At 37.7% G+C, this 26,992-nt stretch overlaps 1 protein-coding gene across 1 annotated transcript in view; it reads left to right on the forward strand.

Moving 5' to 3' along the window:
• Nucleotides 1-17,075, forward strand: part of slc6a11b (solute carrier family 6 member 11b) — a 32,231-nt gene extending 15,156 nt beyond the window's left edge. Inside the window, exons 8-15 of the mRNA XM_028575215.1 lie at nt 1,403-1,506; nt 1,819-1,943; nt 3,650-3,762; nt 4,174-4,311; nt 10,311-10,413; nt 11,089-11,189; nt 11,578-11,748; nt 14,896-17,075. Of these exons, the coding sequence (XP_028431016.1) occupies nt 1,403-1,506; nt 1,819-1,943; nt 3,650-3,762; nt 4,174-4,311; nt 10,311-10,413; nt 11,089-11,189; nt 11,578-11,748; nt 14,896-15,039 (999 nt within the window). The 3' untranslated portion in view covers nt 15,040-17,075. The remainder of the gene's footprint in view (nt 1-1,402; nt 1,507-1,818; nt 1,944-3,649; nt 3,763-4,173; nt 4,312-10,310; nt 10,414-11,088; nt 11,190-11,577; nt 11,749-14,895) is intronic.
• Nucleotides 17,076-26,992: the final 9,917 nt, after the last annotated feature.

Raw genomic sequence — 26,992 nt, forward strand, 5'->3', positions numbered from 1 at the left:
AGGGTTCTGTGCTCAACTATAAACTAGTTTCATAATGCACAGTTTACTGCTTCACTGAAGAATCTTACATGTGTAAATCTCCATGTAGCCCAGGAATCAAAATACGGACTCATGTCCACATTTGTACCTAAATATATACAAGTAATTGGTTGGGATAAAGAAGTTGATAAAGGTCTTGTATTATACTTCACATTTACTTATCACCAAACCTGTACTAGCAATTTTATACTGAATTGTTTTGCATTGAAACAGGAACTTATGTTTCCCTCTAATCCAGTGTATACTGGGATAAACCGTGATCTTAAAGAGGATTAAATTACTAGAAAAAGTTTAAAAAGAATGATCTTCAATGATCCTAGCTGCATGCTCACAGACATGTCAGCGTAGCAGCTGATTATGCACCAACAATTCTTCATATACCAAAATGACAAAAAGGGTGTTTGTCAGTGTCAAAGTCACAATGCTTCGACGTTTCACGTTTTTACGATTCACGTAACCCCAAAAATGTGCTTGTTAGGAAAACATGAAGAACCAATAATGTTGCTAAGGTATGATGTTTACTATGTTCACCATCTTATTTTTGTGTGTTAGCATGCTAAGATTTGCTTTTTAGTACTAAACACAAAGTAGCTACACACCAGTTATAACATTTTAAATGTAATGTTTTCAATGCTTTGGCCCCAACAAACACATTTATGTTAACCCCACACTCACTTTACCATTCTGCTGCCAATAGTGATTTGAGTAAGAAAGGTATAAACAATATTGACGTTTAAGTAAACCCTAAATTAAGCTGTAGCTATTCTCCGTTAAACCCCACCCAACAGTAGAGAGGAATGGAGTTGGTGTAACGAAATATGAATATTTAGACACTGGAAGACTTTTATGTTGATCCATGATTCATGCTGCTCCACTGTGTGCCCCCTCAGAGGGGAAAGAAAACGGTTGAGCTGAGCCATAATTTCATCCCAAAGTCACTGAGATGATGAAAATCAGGTAGATGAGTGGTAACAAAAGAAATGTGGGGTTTCATTAGAGCTGATAAAGACATATGATAATCTCTTATAAATGGGAAAGCCTCTTCTACTTAGTGTAATTCTAATATTTAAATTAAAAAATCCCACAAAGAATCTTCAGTGGCAAAAGGCTGAGAAGCATCAATGAAATGGAAATTAAACTGTAAGATGGATCAAGAGCATGACAAATTATCAGATGCCATAAAAATTCTCAAACTTTTAATTCATCCCACTGGTCCAGTTAGAGACTTTTAGCCAAGGAGGATTATAGCTGTTCTGGCTGCTGAAAAAACTGTTTACTAAAACACTTTCTGTTGGTTGTTTTTTACTTTAATCCATCATTGATCTGTATATGTTTTATATGTTTATGCAAACTTTTCCTTCAGGTGTGGGTGGACGCTGGAACCCAAATCTTCTTCTCCTATGCCATTTGCTTGGGGTGTCTCACTGCCCTAGGAAGTTACAATTCCTACAACAATAACTGCTACAGGTAAGAAAAGAATGTGATACTAGTAGATGGATGAATGAATGGTTGATAATGACAGCCATCAATAGCAATCACTTCAGACTTACCAACATAAAGACTATAAGAATACAGGTAAAATTCCATAAAGGTGATTGATAAGAATGGATGGATTGTCACATACTATATCATTTCAGTTTCTGTCCATCACACATCACACATGCACATCTGTGCATGAGACTGTATCAGGCAGAATGTCTGCCTTGCCTCTTGAGTAACATCTGGTGACAGCTCTAACAGTAACTGTGAATTCCTCTTTCTGTCTGTCTTGCTCCTCAGGGACTGCCTCATGCTGTGTTGTCTGAACAGTGGCACCAGCTTTGTAGCAGGTTTTGCTATCTTCTCTGTGCTGGGCTTCATGGCCTATGAACAAAATGTTCCCATCGAGGCTGTGGCAGAATCTGGTGAGAGAATAATGATCATGTTTCTTAATCAAAACAACTTCCAGGACTGTAATGTAGCCAGACAATACATCTAAAGAAGATACTGTAGACTAGAGAAAGCTTTTCTTTGTGCCCCTCCCCCCATCCATCATATGTTGCTAAAATGGATCAACATAACCAGTTATATAACTCCACACTCTTTACCTAGGCTCTTAGACCACCGCATTATGATTTATTCAAGTCAGTATGAATCATTTAGTGAATGTGACAGAGTGAGAGATTTGCAGAATAGTGAAATGTTTGTCTCAGGGCACGGTGAGGACAGAGTGTAATGTTTTGAATGTGTTTCAAAGGGTCTGTCATCAAATGTAGGTGTTAAATAACGCAATGGCATGCCACCTCTTATTTTGAATCAATCAGTCTTTCATTTCATCTCACCTCATCCATGTCCCCCAAGATCAGACATTGTGCCAGTTTGTGCACTTACAGTATGTTTTATGTCTATTTACCTTTAGTTCATATACAATGCTTTTTAAGACATTTGAGACATTTCAACACTCTTTGCCTAGTGGATTTACTAGATTGGATTTGATTAGTGGATTGGTTTCCTAACTTCTGCATTGTTTTTGTGTTGATAAATGGAATAATCCTGTTTATACCATTGTCATTTGCCAGTGATTAAAAGAGTAAAACAAATAAAAATACAAAGCAATAATCAGGTTACATTAGGCCAAAAATAATTAAGGACACCCCCATTTACACAGGTGCGCTATTACCAAAAGTGAATTTGCCACACTCCCGACGCACTTGGCACGGTTCACTTGATCTGGCTGCGCAACTGGTTAATAGAGTTACCATACCATAACACCTAAAAGTGGGTGGACAAAACTCTCGTTGTCCCCCTATTCTGGCACCACAACGCAATGGACAGATAAAGAGATTGTTGGTTACATCTACGCTGTTTTATCATTTTTTTTATTTGCTCACTTTGAATTGCCTTGTTGCTGAAATGTGCAACATAAATAAAGTTGCCTTGCCTTGCCTTGCCTTAGTTACAGGCAGTTAAAGTACAGCAGAACACAAAATGAAAGATTATCACTGCAGGCATAATACATGGCAAGCAGCAGCATCTGTATGATTGATGAGGTCCAACCTTACAAAGTTAATTGATGTGGTTCCTCGACAAAAAAACACTTTTTCTGAGTTCATTTCTTGTAAATTGTTGAGCATTATCTCAGAGAATACTAAAGTTTTTTTTCTCATGAATTTATGACTCTTGGAAATTCTGAGTTTTCTTTTTGATAAAACCGCCCACCCTCCGTTATATTTATTTCCCCTACATATTTTCAATATTGTCATCGTACAAAAGCATGTCAGAGATATATATTTAACATAGAATAATAGTAACCATAACAACAAGGCAGTGTACAGAGTACAATTTACACCAGTCTGCCAAAGCGTCTGCTTATGTGGGCTCCTAGAAAAACAGTGTCAAACTACAGGCCCTTTCAAATACTGTACATGGCTGTAAATCCTATGATCATTTCATTTAACAAAACATTGAGAGAAATGTGAGAGAAGCTTAAAAAGAGGAGAGAGAGCGAGAGATTTATGAACTGTATGATCATTGCTATTAGGCCTTTATCTCTTCTTAAATTGTTGTCTTAAAACTCTCACCTCCTCTAATAGGATTCCTGTTTGTGATTTTTTTTTTCCATGTGATGTAGGTCCTGGTCTTGCATTTATTGCATACCCCAAGGCTGTTACTATGATGCCTCTGTCTCCACTTTGGGCCTGTCTCTTCTTCATGATGCTCATCTTCCTCGGCCTGGACAGTCAGGTGAGGACCACTAGTGTGAGAATACTGATGTTATAGAGAATATTTGGCTTTGTAAAGAAATGTTAAGGTTGCTAAATATGTGCAAGTTAAAATATAAAATAAATCATGGGAAGACTGATTGATGTTTTGCCTCAAATTACTCTGTTTAGACTATGATTGTATTGATTTTCTTTGAATTTAGTTCAGTTGATTTATTTTTGTGAACCCTAAATGGCGATTTGAGTCATGTCTCGTTTGCTGAAACAAATGTTATCAGTACTGATGCCTGACTTTTTGTTTGTAATTATGTATGATATGATTTAAATGCTTAGCCACTGCGGAATAACTTTGTTGTTTTTAATATACCATAGTATTGTCTTGTCATCTAATTTATAACTAAACAAGGCTGTTTCCGTCTTTTTTATTTCACAGTTTGTGTGTGTGGAGAGTTTAGTGACAGCTGTGGTAGACATGTACCCTGAGACCTTCAGGAGAGGCTACCGCAGAGAACTGCTGATTCTGGGCATGTCTATAGCCTCCTTCTTCATAGGACTCATCATGTGTACAGAGGTAAGACTCAGCTATAATTACATCTTTTGAGTAGAAGGTAAATCATGTCAACTTTATAAATCGTTTATTTGGAAATACATTATCTACTGAAAACAGCATTTAAAAGGAAAGGACAACTTGTTTATTACTATTTTTTTTAAATAAACAGTTATGTACTAAAAAAACTCTAGAAAAACTATTCTCTACAAGGCTCGATAATTTAATTACTAAACATAATATACTGTGTGATTGGCAATATGGTTTCAGGGCTAATAGGACAACTTCACATGCACTTATTCAATTTGTAGAAGGAATAACAACAGCAATATAACAAAAAAATATGCAGTGGGGTTATTCTTGGATCTTAAGAAGGCATTTGATACAGTAGACCACCATATATTGATCATGAAATTATACAAATATGGAATTAGGGGGACTGCACTTTCTTGGTTAAATAGCTACTTACATAATCAACAACAATATGTTGAACTGCAAAACCATAAATCTAAGTTAATGAAAATCACCTGTGGGGTCCCCCAGGGGTCAGTGTTGGGACCATTGTTGTTTAACTTACATATAAATAATGTATGGGAGGTGTTAAAAAAAATGTAAAACCATTTTATTTGCTGATGACACTAAATTAATCTGTTCTGGGGTTTTGAACAACTCTTGGATACAGTGGAAAATGAATTAAAAAAGAGGAAAAGTTGGTTTGATGCAAATAAACTAACACTGAACTTAAGTAAAACAAAATGTATAATTTTTGGTAATCGTGCAATAACTTTACACAAAAAACTTATGATAAATGACATCGAAATAGAAAAAGTAAAAGAACTTAAATTTCTGGGAGTAATAATCAATGAAAAATTATGTTGGAAGCCACATATACACTATATTAAGGCTAAAATATCAAAATCAATTGCTATACTGTATAAAACCAATTACCTATTAAATCAACGCTCATTGTATACATTGTATTGTTCCTTCATACTGCCATATATTACTTACTGTTTGGAAGTGTGGGGAAACACTTACAAAATGAACATTGAACCTATTTTTATTCTTCAAAAGAGAGCCTTAAGACTTGTAAATAAAAAAAACTTATAGAGCATCAACTAATCTACTTTTTATCAAATTAAAAGCACTAAAATTCAGAGATATTGTTGACTATAAAATTGCACAAATTATGTACAAAGTAAATAATCAACATCTATCGAACATATATCACTAAATATCACTGCATCACAACCAAAGGAGTTAATGTATGGAACAGCTGCAGTAAAGAGATGAAATCATGTACAACAATGAACAATTTCAAGAGACTATTTAAAATGAATATATTGAATGGATATGAAAAGGACTCAAGGTGATAGTATTATGTACTGACTGTTAGGTTCCTGGACCTATATAGGCTACTAAGTCTAGTATGGATGTGTTATTATTGGATTTACTATAGATAGATGGAAAGGAAGAATATAGATGGAAAAGAAAGAAAGAGGGAAAAAAAGGTGTAAATGTGTGTGTATGTATGCATCTGTGTCTGTGTATGCTTGGGTATATGTGAGCTGTAGGTAGGTAGATATACGGTGTACATGTATATAAAGAAGAATTGTGTTGAATTGTTTTGTATTTAACTAAAGGATAAAAATAGAGAAAGGGGGTAGGGCTAGAAAAGTTTGTTTATGAACTTCTTCCTACTCCTTTTTGAACATGGGAATTTCTTTCTTTGAATTACTAATAATAATTTTGGTAGATTGTGCTGAGAAGCACATGTCCTTATATATCTGTCATTTTAATTTTATATATGTACTGTATATATATACATATATATATATATATATTATTTTTTTTACATGTTCAAAATAAAATAAACTACTAAATAGGAAAATAGGAAAAAATAGGAAAAAATCTTTACAAACTCAGGAGGAAAAGAAAGCAAAAGAAAGCAGAACGTGAGAAAGTTTACAAACTACACAAAATGACAAAATAAAACTAAAGTATTGCAATAGCAAAGGCATTGTATTGCTACAATCCTACAGTACATGTATGTACATGTACAAGTATTTGAGCAATGAAACAAACAAGTCAAATATCTAGAAAGGAGACAGAGTAAATACTGAGTGAAAATTGTATATTTCACTTACATGTGCTGTTGAGTATGTGATGGCTTAGTTACTTGACAGATAGAGATACTGTCTAGATAACATACTGTCTACCTAATAGTAAGTTAAATGCATTGTCAAATTATACTCAACCTTTTCTCTGGGGGGCTGGTTTTCTACTACTTTCAGCTTTGTAGATTTACTTTCACACGTTATGTTTGTATTTACATGTAGACATGTAATCATCCGCATCATTATCAAGTCTAAGATGAAGCCCAGCCAGGTACATTCTAGTCTGGCTCACCGGATGTACATTGCTGGGATAAAGCCTGACATGTCCCTCCCATTCCCCTATCTCCATTATCTCACTGCATCTATTTTGTGCACCGTTGCTGTATCTGGGGCTGTGATTGGTTTAAAGGTCCCATGGCAAAATTTCACTTTATGAGGTTTTTTAACATTAATATGCATTCCCCCAGCCTGCCTATGGTTATCCAGTGGCTAGAAATGGCGATGGGCCCTGGGTATCCTACTCTGCCTTGGAGAAAATGAAAGCTCAGATGGGCTGATCTGGAATCTTGCTCCTTATGAGGTCATAAGGAGCAAGGTTACCTCCCCTTTCTCTGCTTTGCCCTTCCAGAGAATTTGGCCCACCCATGAGAGAGAGACATTATGGCTATCAAACAGGCAAAGTGGCAGTTGGTCAAGGCCACCCCCCCCCCCCCCCTCTCCTCCTCAATAGCTACAGTCACAGAAATGGCACATACTAAGGAAAGCTCATTGTGGGACTGCCTCTAGTGGCTGTAATTCTGCACCAACACTGAATTTCAGGAAAGAGACTTCAGATACAGTATTAGGGGACCACTAAGGTCTATATAAAAGCATCCAAAGAGCACCTTGTCATGGGACCTTTAAAGTAATACAAACAAGCCGGAGTGTTTTTTTTCTCCCTATCCCAGAAGAGATAGCCAGTGAGTGGTGTAGCCAGACCATACTGACACAGCGCTGTGGAGATAGGTCTGGCAATGCGAGACTAGGTACAGTCTAAATGAATGGTCAACAATCTACAGTCCCTGACAAAAGTCTTGTCGCTTGTGTACAAATTGACCTGAAGTGCCGCTGAAATATATTTCTAATCAAGATTTTTTTACAAGAAATGGCTCATTTTAATCCCAACAGCTTTAGTAATAATGTTTCAGTGCAAAAAAGGAAACTATCAAAAAGTATTCTAATATTCACAGCTTGGTAAAGCCCATTGAGTCAATTTTTGTAAAGACATAAGTGTTGTCGCCTTGTCATATGAGCTTCACCTGTGACTAATAATGGATCAATTAGGTCTCAGGTGTGTATAAAAACAACCCCAGTACACTAGACCTTCACTCAACTTCAACTGCAACTAGACCTCTGCAAACATGCCTAAGATTCACCCTGAGACTAAAGTTTTGATTATCAAGAGGCTGAAGACCAGATCCACTGCTGATGTGGCAGACACCTTCAATGTGTCTCAGCGTCAAGTACAGAGGATAAAAAAAACATTTGAAGACACTGGAGACGTTTTTGACAAGCCCAGGTCAGGCAGACCCCGCAAGACAACTGCTCGAGAGGACCGTTTGTTGGCTCGAAAATCCAAGGCCAGCCCATTTTCCACTGCAGCAGAGCTCCATGAGACCCGGTCATCTGAAGTCCCTGTGTCAACCAGAAGAGTTTGTCGGATTCTGTCTCGAAATGGCCTCCATGGTTGAATCAGTGCCCAGAAGCCAGCACTAAACAAAAGACAATTGAAAAACCGTGTGGCATTTGCCAAGGCCCACAGCCTGCTAAAAGGATGGACGCTGGAAAAGTGGAAGAAGGTGGATTTTTCAGATGAATCTTCTGTTGAATTACACCACAACCGCTGCAAATATTGCAGGAGACCTACTGGAGCCCGCATGGATCCGAGATTCACCCAGAAAACAGTGAAGTTTGGTGGCGGAAAAATCATGGTCTGGGGTTACATCCAGTATGGGGGTGTGCGAGAGATCTGCAGGGTGAAAGGCAACATCAATAGTCTAAAATACCAAGAAATCTTAGCTACCTCTTATATTCCCAACCATAAAAGAGGCCAAGTCCTGCAGCAGGACGGTGCTCCATCGCATACTTCCATCTCCACATCAAAGTTCCTCAAGGCAAAGAAGATCAAGATGCTCCAGGATTGGCCAGCCCAGTCACCAGACTAACATCATTGAGCATATGTGGGGTAGAATGAAAGCGGAAGCATGGAAGACGAAACCAAAGAATATTGATGAACTCTGGGAGGCATGCAAGAATGCTTTCTTTACTATTCCTGATGACTTCATCAATACATTATATGAATTATTGCCAAACCGCATGGATGCAGTCCTTCAAGCTCATGGAAGTCATACAAGATATTAAATTTGGATCTCACAGCACCACTACTTAATTTGCTGACATATTTTTGTATTTGCAGTAAATTTGTTCAATTTCTGTATAGGCGACAAAACTTTTGTCTTGCCAAAATTTGACCTTTCTGTCTTGATTAAATGATAAATCTTTTTTCAGTGAAACTAATTTATTTCAGTGCATTAAACATCATTTGGGAGGGTTTTAGCTTTTCATATGAGCTATTTCTAACACCAATTGATTAATTAAAAGTCAGGTTAATAGCAGGTGTTTCTACAAAATAGATAAGCGACAAGACTTTTGTCAGGGACTGTATATGATAGAAAAGAATGTGGCCCTGTTAAGTCAAAATAATGTAATCATTTCATACATAGTATAATGTGATCATGTTTCAATCCTAAAGGTCCGTGGTCAAGTAATTCATCTAGAGCTATAAACATGTACATGTCACCAGCTCTGCTGTGCTTTTACAGTAAGACATTTTATCTGTATATGATAATAATGGAAATATCAAGAAGCTCTTTCATCCACTAAAAGCTTTTTATGTGTCCATTTGCGCTGCTCTCTATCCATCCCCACTGTAAAAATTCTGTACTGTGCTCTAATGGACCATTATGGCCATGAAACAGGGGGAAAGATGCAATATTATAGGACAGCACTTCTCAGTTTTTCTCTTTTATAGACTGCTGCATTGACCAATGACTTGACCTCTGTTTCACAGTGACCACAACATAAAAAATGGCAATTTTTTTCCTCTGCTTTTAAATGTCTTTCAGCACTACCTGCACTCTAGACACTTTATTCCTGTCGCCAAGGAGCAATCATTGATAAATGTCACAAGAGCCTAGAGTAAAGGATTAAATCACAGTTCAAGTTCAAGGTCATCTGGGAGTGTAGTTCAATACCTGGCTGAAGTATGGGAATAAAGACAGTCAATGAGACATTTTCGTAATATCCGTAGCTGTTTACGAGAAGTTTAGAGCTGTGATGTAACTTGTCAGCAGAGCTAGGCTAGCTAAGCTAAGCTAACCAGTTGCTTGCTTCAGTTTCATATTGAACTGTCAGATATTAGAGGTATAGTGAAAAAGCGTATTTCCCAAAAATGTCGAAGTACTCTTTTAGGAGGAATGGATCACAGCGATGGGGACAGACATCAAATATAACATGGCATATAATGAAGAAAAAAATGTGATGGGTGAAATAGCTCTTCCACTGTACTTTCACTTTCAAATGCTAGAGCCATAAAGAGCATGTACTATAGATGGGGTTTAAATAGCCCTCTAAAGAAATAACACTGATTACTGCACAGATTTTTTAACACCACTTTTGGCGGGAAACTCTTGAGGCAATGAATCACGGTAAACTTAGGACAAATCCTCATTTTAGTTAAAAGAAACATAATTTCTAAGTTGGCTTACTTTATGTCACTATGACATTGGCCCCTGACAGCCACATCAAGAAGTCTGATGCTCACACAGTGGCTGTGAAAGGAAACTGACACCTGTCTCGTCTTATCAGGGAGGGATGTACGTCTTCCAGTTGTTTGACTCGTACGCTGCCAGCGGGATGTGTTTGCTGTTTGTGGCCATATTTGAGTCCATATGTATCGGCTGGGTGTACGGTAAGATAACAGTCTCAACTTGAAACGTAACTAATTTCAGAGAATTTTTTTTTTTATTCCTCTTCCTTGTCACCTCAGATAACAGTAGTCTGTATTTTGTCAACCGAACAACTGTCACACATTTCAGCACAGAAAAAGAGACCATTGCCACAAACATTGTATGATGCGTTTTCCCTCTTTGCTGCATTAATATTTCTTCTCTGCCCTCTGCTGGAGGATGGGCTCAAACACATGCATCATTTACTTAGTGTTATAGAAGGCACCATGTTTTTTTATTGAGATATTGAAAATGATATGGTATTTTAGCAGTGTGAAATATTGCCATTCTGCGTTTTTATTAAGCAAACATAGTGCCTTTTTTCTATTAATATGCCCTCAAAAGAATTGCCCTAAAGAATTTGCTTTAATTTCTGGCTTTAAATATCATCACATTTACATTTATTGTCTCATTGAAGATGATTTAAAAACAAACCCAAATTATATTAAGTAAAGAATATTTTACATGCAGCAATGCAGAACGTCTGTCTCACATCAAAGAAAGTTTCAGACAACATTTTACCCACATATTGTCAGCAGTTCTTTTTAGACTGTCACATACTGTCAAAAGACATAAATCACATAATTATTTTGATGGTACATGCAGAAACTCTTGAGTGACACTTATTTGCATTTCAGGTAGTGACAGATTCTACCTAAATATTGAGGACATGATTGGATACAAACCGGTCTTCTTCATCAAATGGTGCTGGATGATCCTGACCCCGGGCATTTGTGCTGTGAGTCTGACTGCAGACTGGACAACATATTATGTAGATAAGCTCAATAGCGATGATGGACAGACACATTCAAAGGAAACTCTTATTTTTAAGATGGATTCTGTCTTTCAAATGAATAGCAGTATTTATTTATGGAGAATTAGATTTTGGTTAATTTTGCAAGATAATTTCTCACTTTGTGTGAACAATTAAGTTGCATCCACTAGCTGTTTCTATGTAAATAGAATTGGTTTGGTTTTTTTTCACATTAATTATATATGGCATTTCACTACAGCACCATACTGATTCTGAATTCAAAGAATGTGACCTTTTATTCATCAGTAGAAGCATGTATTTCTCACAATGTAAGAAATATTTACAGATAGGATGTAATTTTTGTCTCCTGCAGGCAATTTTCCTGTTCTTCCTGATTAAATACAAACCGCTGAAGTACAACAACGTGTACACCTACCCTGACTGGGGCTATGGTATCGGCTGGTTCATGGCCATGTCCTCGATGGTCTGCATCCCTGTGGGGATGATCTGGATGATCTGGAAGACTCCTGGCACCTTCTCTGAGGTAATACATACATGGACAAATCTTACAAGATTTTCTTTTCTTAAAGAAAAACAGTATTATTGCATGTAAACTTGATCAATATCGTCATAGTCAAATAAACAGTAATACCTTTACATACCAGTAATTAGATAATAATAGAATTAATGTTGATAAGACCCTCACACAGCCGAACGACGATAGTGACTGTTATTCAATGGATGCAGCCTAATCTCCTTGTAATGAAGGAAATGACTCAAAATAATCCAGCTGTTGTATCTCTCCCATCTGACATCCTCAGAGGGATTGTGACACAGTTGGATGATCTCCCATCGTTGCTCCAGGGAAGATCAAATAAACAAATTGGAGGTTTCTGACATGATATGATCAGTAGTGGCCTCTAGCTTTTGGCAGACCTGAGGCATGATGAAAATTAGAGGAATAATATCAGTGATGATGTGTTGGTCATGTCTTGAATGAAATCCACATGGCATACAAATGCTAGACCTGGTTAAAGAGAGATATTTCAAAAAATACTTTGATTTGGTTATATATGCACATATTTTTATATGCATTATATTGATATCACAGTGGCTATTTGGTGACTTAGCAAATTAAGTGACTATGACATTTTTTAGATGCCTGGAAGACATACTTTTTTTTAAATATGCTTTATACAGTTTATACAGTATTTTATATCTCAATGCTCTTTTATTCACTTGGTCATCCCCGTACTTTTAGATGGAATAACAAAGACTGAAACTAAAACCTTTCAGGCTAATGTCTGTACAAATAGTTACATAATGTAACACTCCCAAAAAGCAGATTTGTGTGGACTATATACAGTGAGGAAAATAAGTATTTGAACAACCTGCTATTTTGCAAGTTCTCCCACTTAGAAATCATGGGGGGGTCTGAAATTGTCATCGTAGGTGCATGTCCACTGTGAGAGACATAATCTAAAAAAAAAAAATCCAGAAATCACAATGTATGATTTTTTAACTATTTATTTGTATGATACAGCTGCAAATAAGTATTTGAACACCTGAGAAAATCAATGTTAATATTTGGTACAGTAGCCTTTGTTTGCAAGTACAGAGGTCAAATGTTTCCTGTAGTTTTTCACCAGGTTTGCACACACTGCAGGAGTGATTTTGGCCCACTCCTCCACACAGATCTTCTCTAGATCAGTCAGGTTTCTGGGCTGTCGCTGAGAAACTTGCACAGTTTGGAGTTTGAGCTCCCTCCAAAGATTCTCTATTGGGTTTAGGTCTGGAGACTGGCTAAGCCACGCCAGAACCTTGATATGCTTCTTACAGAGCCACTCCTTGGTTATCCTGGCTGTGTGCTTCAGGTCATTGTCATGTTGGAAGACCCAGCCTCGACCCATCTTCAATGCTCTAACTGAGGGAAGGAGGTTGTTCCCCAAAATCTCGCAATACGTGGCCCCGGTCATCCTCTCTTTAATACAGTGCAGTCGCTCTGTCCCATGTGCAGAAAAACACCCCCAAAGCATGACAGTAGGGATGGTGTTCTTGGGATGGTACTCATCATTCTTCTTCCTCCAAACACGGTTAGTGGAATTATGACCAAAAAGTTCTATTTTGGTCTCATCTGACCACATGACTTTCTCCCATGACTCCTCTGGATCATCCAAATGGTCATTGGCAAACTTAAGACGGGCCTTGACATGTGCTGGTTTAAGCAGGGGAACCTTCCATGCCATGCATGATTTCAAACCATGATGTCTTAGTGTATTACCAACAGTAACCTTGGAAACGGTGGTCCCTGCTCTTTTCAGGTCATTAACCAGCTCCTCCCGTGTAGTTCTGGGCTGATTTCTCACCTTTCTTAGGATCATTGAGACCCCACGAGGTGAGATCTTGCATGGAGCCCCAGTCCGAGGGAGATTGACAGTCATGTTTAGCTTCTTCCATTTTCTAATGATTGCTCCAACAGTGGACCTTTTTTCACCAAGCTGCTTGGCAATTTCCCCGTAGCCCTTTCCAGCCTTGTGGAGGTGTACAATTTTGTCTCTAGTGTCTTTGGACAGCTCTTTGGTCTTGGCCATGTTGGTAGTTGGATTCTTACTGATTGTATGGGGTGGACAGGTGTCTTTATGCAGCTAACAACCTCAAACAGGTGCATCTAATTTAGGATAATAAATGGAGTGGAGGTGGACATTTTAAAGGCAGACGCAGGCCATGTCCACACGAACACGGGTATTTTTATAACCGTGACTTTTTTTACGCGGTTCGGCCTTCCGTCCACACGAAAATGCAGTTTCAGGGCACTGTAACCAAACATTTTTGAAAACTCCGGCCAGGGTGAGCATTTTCAGAACCGCCGGTTACAGTGTTGTCGTGTGGACAGTATAACCGGGTTTTTTGCCTTGCGACGTCAGAGTTTGCGCCGTTATCCGCTGTGTTTGACGTCATATTGTGCGCCGCGAACTGCTTTGTTGATGTTTGTTGACGATTCTTTGCAATGGCGGATGAGTAGGATGTAACTTTTTTCTAGGCTTCTGATTGGCCAAGGTGACTTTACGATTTGGGTTACATCGCCGCCTGCTGGTGTGGCATGCTCTTGACAGCGCTTGACAGCGTGTTTTTGCGTTTTCATGTTGACGGAGATTTATTTTAAACCGAGCATGTGTGGACGGGTTTTTTTTTTTAAAACGGAGGAGAAAAAACTCTGGTTATAAAAATACCCGTGTCCGTGTGGACTAGGCCTAACAGGCCTTTGAGGGTCAGAATTTGAGCTGATAGACAGGTGTTCAAATACTTATTTGCAGCTGTATCATACAAATAAATAGTTAAAAAATCATATATTGTGATTTCTGGATTTTTTTTTTTAGATTATGTCTCTCACAGTGGACATGCACCTACGATGACAATTTCAGACCCCTCCATGATTTCCAAGTGGGAGAACTTGCAAAATAGCAGGGTGTTCAAATACTTATTTTCCTCACTGTATGTCAAATTAATTGCTGGCAGAGACATTTCATTTTTTATTTTTGGATTACATTTTGTTTTTGTTGATGCTTTTCTAGTTCCTTCAAGGAGTATGACTATATGCATAAGCTGTATCTGCCCAATGCTGCAAATAGAAATAGTGTTGTGGTGGAACCTAAAAGATAACCTCTTTTGTCTTTTTCGATGCTCTTTGCAGAGAATGAAGAAGTTGACGACTCCCAGCCCGGATCTGATAATGAGAGGAAAGCTCGCTGCCCTCAGTCCTTACGCTGCCAACGATGCAAAACTTAAGGTTGATGGGAAAATATCCACCATCTCAGAGAAGGAGACGCATTTCTAACTGACAGACCAAGCAGCCTGCCTTCTTCATAATACGTCCAACAAATGACAACTACAGCAAACAACATCAGTATTATCCATCACTACACAAAAAAGGGAAAAGAAACAAATGACTTGCAGTGTTATTTTTGTTTTCAAAAAAAGAAAAGAAAAAAAAAGCTATCACATGACTCTTAGTCGGCTTCTTTTTTTGCACAAACTTTGATAACACATTTTTTGTTGTTTTCAGTTAACATCGTGACTAAAGCAGCTGTTTCTTTTCTTTTCTAACCATTAATATTTTTCAAATCTGTTTGATGACATACAATATATGGTTAAAACTTGTCCTGGTATCTTGTCAGTATTGGTCACACTAGTGTCTGGGCCTGTAGAACAATACCAATGTCCTGTGTTGTAAAATTCTTACACTGTACATTTAAGTTCTGTGCCTCTCTATTAGGTACTAGGTACCCAAATGTGATTTTCTAAGATGTAGCAGCCTGGGGACCATTCTACATAGTTTTGTGTTTTAAGAGAATGCTACAGTGTGTGTTGAGGCTATAGGAGGGCATACCCTGAATACTGCAAGTAAAACTTTAAGTTGTTATAAAAAGGATTCCATCAAAATCTTGGATGTTATCTGAACCCGCTGTTACTGTGAGGGTTTTCAGGCCTTCGTGATTGTTATTTACTTGAATTTAATATTGTTGCTAGGCAACACAAGAAACAACTCTGCTTACTGGATGAAATTGAAGAATATTATTAGGCTACTGATCAACATGTTAGGATGTATTAGGTCCTTGAGGGCTTTGTTGATTTCCATGGTACTGCTCTTTCTAAATAGGCGTCTCATAGATAAATAGTAAGACCATTCCCCTTTTAGAAACCTTTAATTTTACATCTCTTGTTTTGAGCTACAAATCTTCACATGGCTACAAATAGTGAGTGACTTCAGGCTGAGTCTAAAAACACCTCTCTCTCCTCTAGCTGCCCTCCTATAAGTCGTGGGTATCTGTCATTTCACAGCAATTATGCTGAGCCTAACACAGAGTGACATACAGACGTGCTTCCACCCCTGCATTTTTATTTCCTGTTCCGCCTGTAGAAGAGAAGATGAACGCCCATCAGATGAGCATTTCAAAACCCATCTGTCTTCTTATCCACCCCTCTTTTTCTTCTTTCCCCTTGTCCCCTTCTATCTTTTCTCCCGCTGTCCTTCCTTCTCATCCTCAACCTCTGCTTCAATGTTTTCCCACTTTTGTCTTTGGCTTCTCTTCATCACGTGGAGGGCTTAAACAATGATACGGGCCTTGTATAGAACTGTGATGCTGCTGAAAGCTTTGTATTTGGTTGCAGAATTGTGCATCAGGGACAGTCTTGCAGTCGATTTGTGTTTCTGTGACATTTCTTAAACCTCCATAAAAAAAAAAACGTCTTTTAATTTTGCTGTCTGGGCCACTGCAGGGGTAAAAGCACAGTCTGTTCCTGTCATCCTTTTAATTGTAGTAAGAGTCAATGAGCTGGTCTCATTGTTCAGCTCAATCTCAGTCCATTACAGCCTCATGTAATCAGCACTCAAATTACTCTGAGTTTTCCTATCTCCCTTCCTTGCTTTGTCCGACTTTCTCACGTCCCTTTCCTTTCTTCCCTCTGTCCTTTGTTTCCGGATGAAAATGCAATCAGAGGAGAGCATCTAAGGGGATGAAACTCAAATTTCTCTCTTTACAGCTTTTCAGGAGGAGGCAAAGAAAGCAGGGGAAGAAATTAGGAATTGATGAGCTGAGGAAGTGTGTGATCGAGCAAGTGACGAGGGAAACTGAGGAAGTGTTAAGTGACTGAAGCTCCTCCTGTCTAAGCTGTGACATCCTCCTAAACATGTGATTGGTCCCGCTGGTGTGGTTGCATTATGACATTATCACCTCCTCACTGATGTTTGTGCAAGTTAATAGTTGTGTGCATCGGAAGTTGTAGCCTGCTGTTTAACACTGATCATGTTATTGTATATTTTCACATCTCTTTCTAGAAATGTGTGGTCTATTACTTGACATGAAATATGTTTTAAAAGAATTGCTGTATTAAAAAGAATATGACCTTTTTTGACTTTTGATATGTTGCTCAAAAGATGTTATAGAAATATAATGGAAGGTGTTTTACTGTTCTATATTGTTCTACACATGGTATTCACAGGACACATGAACTGTCTGCTTACTCATTTTTAAGAATAAATATTATAAAGGGAAATTAAATGCAGGCTTTGGTCTTTTTTAATTTATTTTTTTAATACTTTTTGAGTTTAAACAAGAAACAGCACAGAAAGGTGCACAATAACCCCCCCAAACAGCTATACAGCACATCCAACAACAACACAAAGAAATAATTGAATAAGATTAAATAATTATAAAAACAAAGGTCGCAGAATTAAACCTAATTAGACATCAAAAAAGTAGCCTATGTTAATTAATCATATGAATTTAAGTAAAATATTGTGTTCAGTCCACTATATGTATAGGTCAGTTTAGGGTAACCAGTCATCAAAAGCTGTATCATGTTGAGTGTCCCATTATTGGGGATTATGAGTGGGTTCTCATGCTCAAAAAGGTGGCTGTCTTTTGATTTAACTTAATCTTACATTGCAGCATCGCAGTTATCTTTAAAAGGAAAAAAATAATCTTAGATACTGAATATTTCCCTCTTAGTCCTTTGAATGGGTTTCCATGCCTCTATTTGTGACTTTATAGATAAAATGATAGGATCAGATAAGATAAGATGGCATTTTACCAAGTCCAACAGCGACTGGATCATTGACAGACACAAACAGTAATAAGATTCCTTTATGCAAAATTTGCACACGCATGTAAAGGACAGATGACTGAATAAAATATTTGAAAAATAATGACTTCATACAAAAAGCTTGTTTTTAAACTTTAATATAGCCTACATATTCAATTTATTGTACATTTAATATGAGAATACTAATCGATGATGGGCACACAAAAAAGCCCTACAGCCCATATTGTAGATATTAGCTAGATGTAGATGTAATAGAAATGTGTAAAGGAAAAACTTCTAACATATTAAAACCCTACACACCTATTATCCACCCACACGGGATGTTCTCTGTAATCTGCCCGGTTAGATCTCCTCTCAGGACTGTGAGGGTGTGTACAAATTGGGCTAGCTTGACGTCTCCCTCACTCTTGTGTTGGCTTGGTTGTACTTGTCAGGGCAGGACAATTTCCCTTGTTATTAATACAAAGAGTTTTGTGACAATACAGAATTCCCAGCATAGCTCCACCCTACTTCCACATGACTATCAGCCACAGTCACAGTATGGAAAGCACAGGTGTGAATAATAAAATTAAGGAAGCCTGAATTCAATTGAGCTGCTTTGGTTTCAGGGTCCTGGTGTTGAGCACATGGGCTCACTGTCACAATGTCATGGTTTACTGGGGCACTTGAATAAAACTGAGCCATAAAGTTATTAGTAGCGCCTGTGTTTCCCTTCTATGACAAGTCAAAATGATCCATAATTATATATTATATCATAATTTTGTCAGCACATAGCTATGTATGTGGTGACAAAATCATTATAGCTTTGACAGTGTCTCGTTTCGCTGCAGCTGGGAACCTTTGTTGCATTTTCTCTCCCTTATTACTTTCTCCTAGCCTGGATGCCAGCCGAACTTAGCCCCGGCCACAACATTCTGACTAGAATCTGAGTAGGACCACGTCAGGCTAACTTTCTCCTGCATTTCTGTATCTTTATTGTCACCACTGTGTGTGTTGTTCTCTATAGTTTTCACTGTCTTAAGCAACTAGAGGCCTCTGAAATCCTGATTACAGCCTACATGAGTATAGGGCCAGCAGCCCTCAGACCATATCTATAAATAAAAGAAACAAGAAGGAAATTGTCTACAAACAACTTTTTTCTTTTTTTCTATGATCTTATTAGAATATTTCTTTGAGGGACCTCCACATGACTGTAGTCCAGATTTGATGAAATCCTGTACCAGTGTGTTTGTAGGCATCTGTGTGTGTTTCAGTGTGGTGTGTGGTGTGGTGAGCATACTTTGTGTTTATGTATGTGTCACACTTCAGAAATCAGCTTTACTTTCTTTGACTTGGAGGTGACATCTTGACTTGATCTGGTAGATGGTGTAAATTAAATCTTTTTTTCTGTTGTTGTATCACGTTGCCGCTGCACGAAAACTCTCTGAACATTTTATGAGCTGAAAAAAGTTTCTGGACTCTTCATTCGAGCAAAACCCATTCAGAGAGTAATGTCTAAATGGCTGTCAGAGGGGAAAATCTGTCTCCCTGTAAAATGTCTTGCGTTTTTCATTTTTTCTTTTGGGAGATAAGCTTTTATCTAAAACCTTGATCTAAAACAGCGCTGTTGGCTGACATGCACATACATTTTGAATACAATTTCCCTTTAGGGAGCGTTGTTTTATTCCACTTCTTCCAATGATTGTTAGGTAAGAAGACAGGTGGCAGATACATAGTCAATATTAAATGGAAGGTTTTTTTGGAAGCTGCAGATCGTCCAGTACAACAGTAAAGTAGACTAGGCAGAAAGAAAGGCAGATTAAGGAAATGCCTAAAAGTTGAATTTTTATTTTTAAAATGACATTGATCAATTTCTGGCCACTAGGGTGCAGAAACAAAAAATACCCGGTAGTTACACACTCACCAAATTAATTTTGTTTATTATATGCTTTATGTATTTTCTTTAATTATATATTGTATGTGTTGCATTATGTTTTATGCATCTTATGTTTAAATCATAGGCTAATAGAGGTGTGGCTAATGTGTTAACAGTTGGCTACTTACACAAACTGCAAACAGCAGAAAAACATTAGCATTCATTTGGAGTCTTGATTATGGCCACCTGAAGAGTGTAACTCCAATATTAACTCTACTGTTTGCTCTGATCAGGGGCTCTTACACTTACCAGGTATTTTAGTTTTTATTATCAGTTAGTTGCTAACTTCATTTGGCGTTGGGATAGCGATGCGGTACGTTTGACAAGATAGGGTTGATGAGAGTGAAACAACAAAACCATTCAAAGTAAATGTGCAGGCCACAAAACCAAAACAATAAGCTAAAAGAGGCTGCCAAGAATGATAATTTTCAATGATTTTGGTACTACAGAATCAGTGACCTTTTCACCTTTGCTTTAATGTTAATTTTATATATATATATATATATATATATATATATATATATATATATATATATATATATATATATATATATATATATATATATATATATTAATAAAATGTATAGATAAATAAAGGTTCAAAACATGATTGTGTAAAAAGACACTTAGAGAGGTAGACAGATACCAAGACCACAGCAATTCAGCCAGACAACAGCATGAAAAGAAACAATCAGGTGCAGTGAGAGCAAGACAGGTAGGTATGGTGACAGAAAGGCAATCGGGATGAAAGACAAATGCCATTGTATCAATACAGTACACAATTTCACAGAGGTGATGGAGAGACAGACTGATGCAGATGCCATAAGACAGATGAGGAAAGAAGAGCAGTCAGAGAGAAAAGAGGGAAGCAGCATTCTTCCCTGCGATTATGGAGAAGGCATAACAGATTAGTTGAGTCACGCACAGTGCTCTGAGGCTGTGCTTCAGGACAGAGCCAAGATAGAAACACAACGCACCATGACCAAAAAGTCAGCTTTGCCTAAAGATTAAAGCAACCTAGATTTTTATCCTAATCTTTTGATAGGGAGCGAGAAAGGAAAATAAATGTGCAAGAAAATCACTTTACAGTGAACACATAGATGACGCAGTTAATATTACACCCGTTACCCTTTTCTTCATTACACTGTAGTAGATTTCTCACTGCCAATGACTTCTTGTATTTTTATTTGATGTTCAATTTTTTTTGGGAAAAAATTACCACTCATTAACTTAGATGAATGCAGTCTATTCATAAACCTGCAGCAATTAAAGCTGTCATTAAAGTCAGTTATTTTGAGTTTTCTTGGCAAATAGACCATAATGTAATATTTCGTGACTTGTGTGCCCAATCCAATCAAAAAAAACAAAACTTCCTGCCTTGATATAGGTACTACAAGTCTCTGCTGGTGCCATGGCTTTGTGAGTATGTGTGTTATTCTTGGCTTTAATGTGATGCAAATGATATCTTGCACTGCTGATAAGCACACAGGGTCGGCCAAATGATTACGAGAAGGAAGGAAATACTGTAATGGGTAAACCAAAAGGCTCATGGGGCCAAATAAAAAGGCAGAAGGGAGACCAGAATCAGAAATTGGAAAGGAGAGAGGGCCTTGCAGAAGAGTAGAAATAAGTGTGTGCATGTAGTGAGAATATCTTAAAAATCCCATTTAATTTGATGAAGACGAAGCCACATTCAAAATTATAGGTGAATGTAAATCTTCTGCTCTGCTTTTTCCGATCCAAAAGGAAATTATTGAAAAATCCTTTTGAGGCCAGCAGCAAATTCCAATAAGGGGTAAATGTATGAGTGAGATATGAGATTATTGTGAGACATCTTTGCGTAAAAGCCGAATCAAAAAAGTGAGACTATGTGATTAAGAATAGCAGTAAAAAAGCAGGAGTTCATAGAACATTCCATTATACTGCATACAGCTTTTATTAAACTATCAAGGCTCCAAGAGTGTGTTATTGGTTCTGTGCTTTAAAAAGTCTACTTTCACACTAAATGTAATCAGGTTTTTTCCCTCTTGATCCCCTGCTGGTATGACATGAGGCTGGAGTTATTCTTTTAATTTCAGCAGAGGGCAGCACATTCCAAACTACCATAACTGAACGAGCTTCAACACAGGTGAAAATTCCACAGTGCCTCTCTGGTGCATGGCTCTGCATGTGGCTACATATGTTTTACGAGTGTGTGCTTGTGTATTTCTACGTGTGTGTGTGTCTGTGTGTGTGTGTGTGTGTGTGTGTTTGTGTGTGCAATGCATTTTCTGCTCACAACAATATATTTGTGTCCTCAGGCATCTTGTGTGAATCTTTGTGTCATTAACACTAAATGTATGGTTTGCATGCTCACAGTTCCTCACATGGCATTTAATATCAGGTAAATTTCATCCTTGCACGCTTGATGCTGACAACCTTCTCTCCCCTTTAATCGAAAATGAAATACACAGAGCTCTGTGTCATTGTAAGCATGTTTTTTCACATGCGTGTCTTGAAAATGTGTATGCACATGAGGCATTTCCTTCATGCATCTCCTTCATTGAGAGCTGGATAGAGTCATGCTTATCATGACCTCCCAAGGGATCACAGGACACAACCTTGTAAAAAAAAACGAATAGAAAGAGAGAAAGAGAGATAGAGTGTGATAGATAGTGGATGAGCAAGATAAAAGTAGAGAAGGATGAGAAAAGAAAATGGAGAGGAAAGGGGCATGAGTAATCTGGTGTGTTATGAACAGAGGCAACACAGAGAAAATGGTTTCTGTACCTGGTGTGAGAGAGAGAGAGAGAGAGAGAGAGAGACTGGACAGAATACTCACAGGTCAGAAAGGGTAACAATGTTCATTGTCCTTTGTATGAAATCGTTGATGAGAATATCTGGTTTTCCGCTGTTGTTGTTTTCCGACAAAGAATATCAAATGAATATATATGATGTCCATTTTGTGGAAAATAAGTTAATTATTCAATGTCTATAAAGCATAAGGGATTCAGTCTGTAAATAATGCATCATGTGTAATTTTGCAAACCTTTAAAATGTGCTGTTAGTGTTTTGTTGAGTGTTATATGTTTGGTGGATATCTAATATTTTGAAGAAGAAAAAAGAATAATTTGAAAAAAAAATATAATCATCACAAAATGAAGAGGTTCACAGTGGAACATGCCCTTTCATCTCCATACTCGCACACGGACATGAAAGTGGGCCACGAGAGAATAAAAATCAGACCCCAAGTACTTCTGGAACACCTGACTTTAAAAGAGAGCGATTATATTATGTTACCAAAGCCTTTTGGTATGTCTGCAACATGAATAAAGTTAATGCATAGCAGTCAATAAAACAATTAGGTCAAAATAGAATACCAGAAAGAAAGTTGTCGAAAACCAACATACTACAGGAAATGTCAAATTAAAAGACTTAAAGCTCCACAGTGTTTCCACAAGATGTTTCCATCAAACAACTTAAGATTGCCTGTGAAACCCGCCGAAGAAGGGCATCATATCCGAAAAGTCATTGTGGCTATTAAAAAGTATTAGTTGGAATGCTGTCCAAATTACCTTTAAATATTATTATCCATCAAACATCCTTTATGTTTGTATGATTTTGAGTTCCCCAAACATGTCGTGCTACTAATTAAATATAACTTTTAACTTTTGTTATAGTTTTAGTTTCCTCTCTGCTTTTTCAGTGACACAACGTTGTCAGAAAGTCATATTTAAAATACTGGAAAGACAGAAAAAAGAGAAAAGTCCAATGTTGCTTCATGTATAGCATATCTATTTAAAAGGCAGGATATCAGTTAGTCCATTTCACAAACAAATTAACAAACAAATCAGTCAGTCAGTCAGTCATTCAATCAATCAATCAATCAATCAATCAATCTATCAATCAATCAATCAAGCAAGCAATCAAACAATCAAACAATCAATCAACATTTACAGCAATTCAATTGTATTGGCATGAAATGGCTGAACACTGAGAGATGAAATACTGTATACTCAGGGAATAATTACGTACGACGACAATGGAATCATTTACAGTTTTTCTCAATTGCTTAAACACTATAACCAGGCTTTTGAACTAAAATTTCAAATTCAAAGGAGAGTGATTGAGGATAATAATTTTCAAGGAATAAATTCCATCAGCCTTTCCACAATTGATCGCATCCTCCGAAAGCATCGGTTCTGGATGAAACAGGTGTACCGCGTCCCTTTTGAACGAAACTCTGACAGGATAAAAGACCAACGAGTGGAATATGTTCAAGTATGGCTTTTGATATTGTATGAAGTATTGTGCACCATCACAATATAGCAGTCTATGCTGCCATTTGTGCCCTCTTGAACTGTGCTTCAGGGTAGTGATATACTCTATTGTGTTTTGATGTGTTTTGCAGAGAATCTTTGAGGTTGAAGGCTGGCCTGCTCCACCTGAAATTATCTTTGTGGATGAGGCTGGTTTCAACCTCACCAAAAGAAGGAGAAGGGGAAGGGGGAGGAATATAATCGGCCATCGGGCTATTGTAAATGTCCCTGGTCATCGTGCGCAGCCATCAGCCAACGACGGGTACTCCACCGCCATGCCAGTCTAGGACCCTATAATACTATGCTCCCTCTTGCATTCCTTGACGGTCTAAGAGAGCATATGTTCCAGCTGTACAGGGAACCAACACAACCAGAGCACCCTCACTATGTTGTTGTTTGGGATAACGTCAGCTTCCATCGCGCTGCTCTGGTTCGTGACTGGTTTACCAATAACCCAATATTTTCCAACCTCTTTCTGCCTGCATACTCTCCATTTCTTAACCCAATAGAGGAGTTTTTTTCGGCATGGCGGTGGAAAGTGTATGACCGAGAACCTTATTTGCGTGTTCACCTCCTTCAGGCCATGGAAGAAGCCTGCCTAGACATATCAGTAGATGCGTGCCAGGGGTGGATCAGGCATGCAAGAGGATTTTACCCCCCTCTGCCTGGCTAGGGCCAATATAGCCTGTGATGTGGATGAGATTCTCTGGCCTGACCCAGAGCAAAGACGGGATTCTGATGCAGAATAATGCAGAATTCTTTTTTTTTTACGGTGTAGTATTGTAATACAGTAATGAATAAAATGTGCCAATGTAACCATTGGTTGTGTCTTGTGTTCACCTGAAAAGGTTTGTGGCAACATAACTTAACAGTTTTGGAAATGTTTTGAATTTATTACACCAGTGTGTAAAACTAAGTTTTAGTGTGTATTTTGTGACGGCTTGTGTGTCCCATCTGAGGTCAAAGTTTGGTTTTTCAGCAAGAGTTAATGGTTTTGATATAGTGCTTCATTTTGACCTGAAAATAGGATGTTTGGTGAATTGGGTGAGACGTTATGGATTTGTGTTTACTGTTTTGAGAATACGAGGCATAGTTTCAAGAAATGTGTTTAAGCAATCAAGAAAAACTGTAAAATACTCGACATAACGTACTACTGGATGCATTCGTATAATCACACTTTCGTCTAGTAACTTGTCCTGTGCTGCTTATTTTTGTTCTCTGTGATACATTGTGGTGGCAAATTTTATTTTAACCATTTGTTTAATGATATTAACCATTGGTTTAATGATTGTTTTATAACGCCACAAGATTTAGCTTCTTCATGTGTAGATTAAAATTTTTCCAAGTGAAATAGTTGGCAACCGTGAACTATAGCCCAGTAGAGTTATTTAGTTTTACTAGTTTGAACCTTCTCACATTGTTGTCTTTTTGCTTAGATAGAAGTGGAGAAGGCCGATGACTGTTTACGACAGTGAGAACTACGTAGGTTTCTGTCTCCTGAGATAAAACTGTTGTTTATGCTAATGAAAAGAACAGGAGCAGAGGGGAAGGTGAGACAATGGTGTGACTGTTAATGATGTCCTCTCTTCAACTATGGCCATACTAAAAGATACATTTAGAGGGGTGGCTTAACAGAGGTCTTCACTATATGATGTTTGGATGTTTAGATTTTAGGTTAGAAAGACATTTTCAGTTGTGCTGCGTGTACCTTTTGAAACTGTTTTCTCCATTTGCAAATGTAAATAAATACTCAAAGACCAAACTTTGGTTTAATTCTCAAACGGTCGTTATTCGTTTTGATTTTATCATGAATATCACTAACGCTGCTGCTTAAAGGAAAACTTCCACCACAACATTTATTTCCACAGACATTATAACAGTCAATGAAAAGCTATTACACTGCATGGTGAACCTTGACCCACACGTCAACATTTTCTCTGTATACTGTAATGACAGCACACATTAGAGTTATGTGTGTGGGGGAGAGAGGGTTAAAGAGAGAGATAAAGAGAGAGAGAGTGGGGGGGAAGTGAGAGTGAGAGAGAGCAGGGGTAAGGATGTCAAATAGGACCCGACTCGGCACCTTCTTTGAGTTCTCAGTTCATGGGTGAAAGGAGAAGATGCCCGATGACACTCCAGGCATCTTTCTTTCTCTCCATTGCCCTCCCTCTCCTCTTCAGTAGGCAGCAAATGAAGTGTAGCCTGAAAAACTCAGCATCACCACCATCTATCATCATCATTACCTGCATCTTTAATACAATAAGGAAGTGATTGTTAACTAAGCGAAGGGGCAATCCAGTGATTAGTTTCAACAGTACCTCATTTTGTGAAATTCTTTACATAAATTTCAAGCCTTGAGTATTACAGATGAGATTACTCTGGTTACCAGTAGCCTTTGAATATATATATTTTGAGGATCTTTTGTGGAGTCTGAATGTGAGAAAAATGTCTATTTTTCTATCTTCCTTGCAAATGTTTCTGTTCTTGCAAGTTGTATTTATTGTCACTTACAGTTGTGTAGTCAATATTACAGTTTTTTCCAATTGCTAACACACTAAAATGATTTAAACTGACAAACAGAGAGCAAAACCTCTTCTCAAGTCTCCAAAAGTCTAAACACATTTTCTGCTTTACACACATTTTGCAATTCAAAGTGGCACTTTTTAAATGCACTGAACACGGTTCTCTGAATAAGACACAACAATCTGACATAAAGTCACATATTTGCCATTTCAAAACACTGCCATTCAAAATGACACGACGTGAGCTAATGGGCCAATATATGTGCCACCTGGCCAAACACCTCAATGGTTAATTGTTACCACTTTAATCAGGAAGTAAGCACTATGATGCCTCTTTTTTCTATATATCTTTTCTGCACATTTTTTCTGCAATTTTTTTTTTCAGTTTACTGTTTTTTGTGAGCATATTTTTGTTCAGTCCAATGTAAAGATATCTGCTGTGCATATGTT

Source organism: Perca flavescens, chromosome 4 (assembly GCF_004354835.1).
Source record: "Perca flavescens isolate YP-PL-M2 chromosome 4, PFLA_1.0, whole genome shotgun sequence".
Taxonomy (NCBI): domain Eukaryota; kingdom Metazoa; phylum Chordata; class Actinopteri; order Perciformes; family Percidae; genus Perca; species Perca flavescens.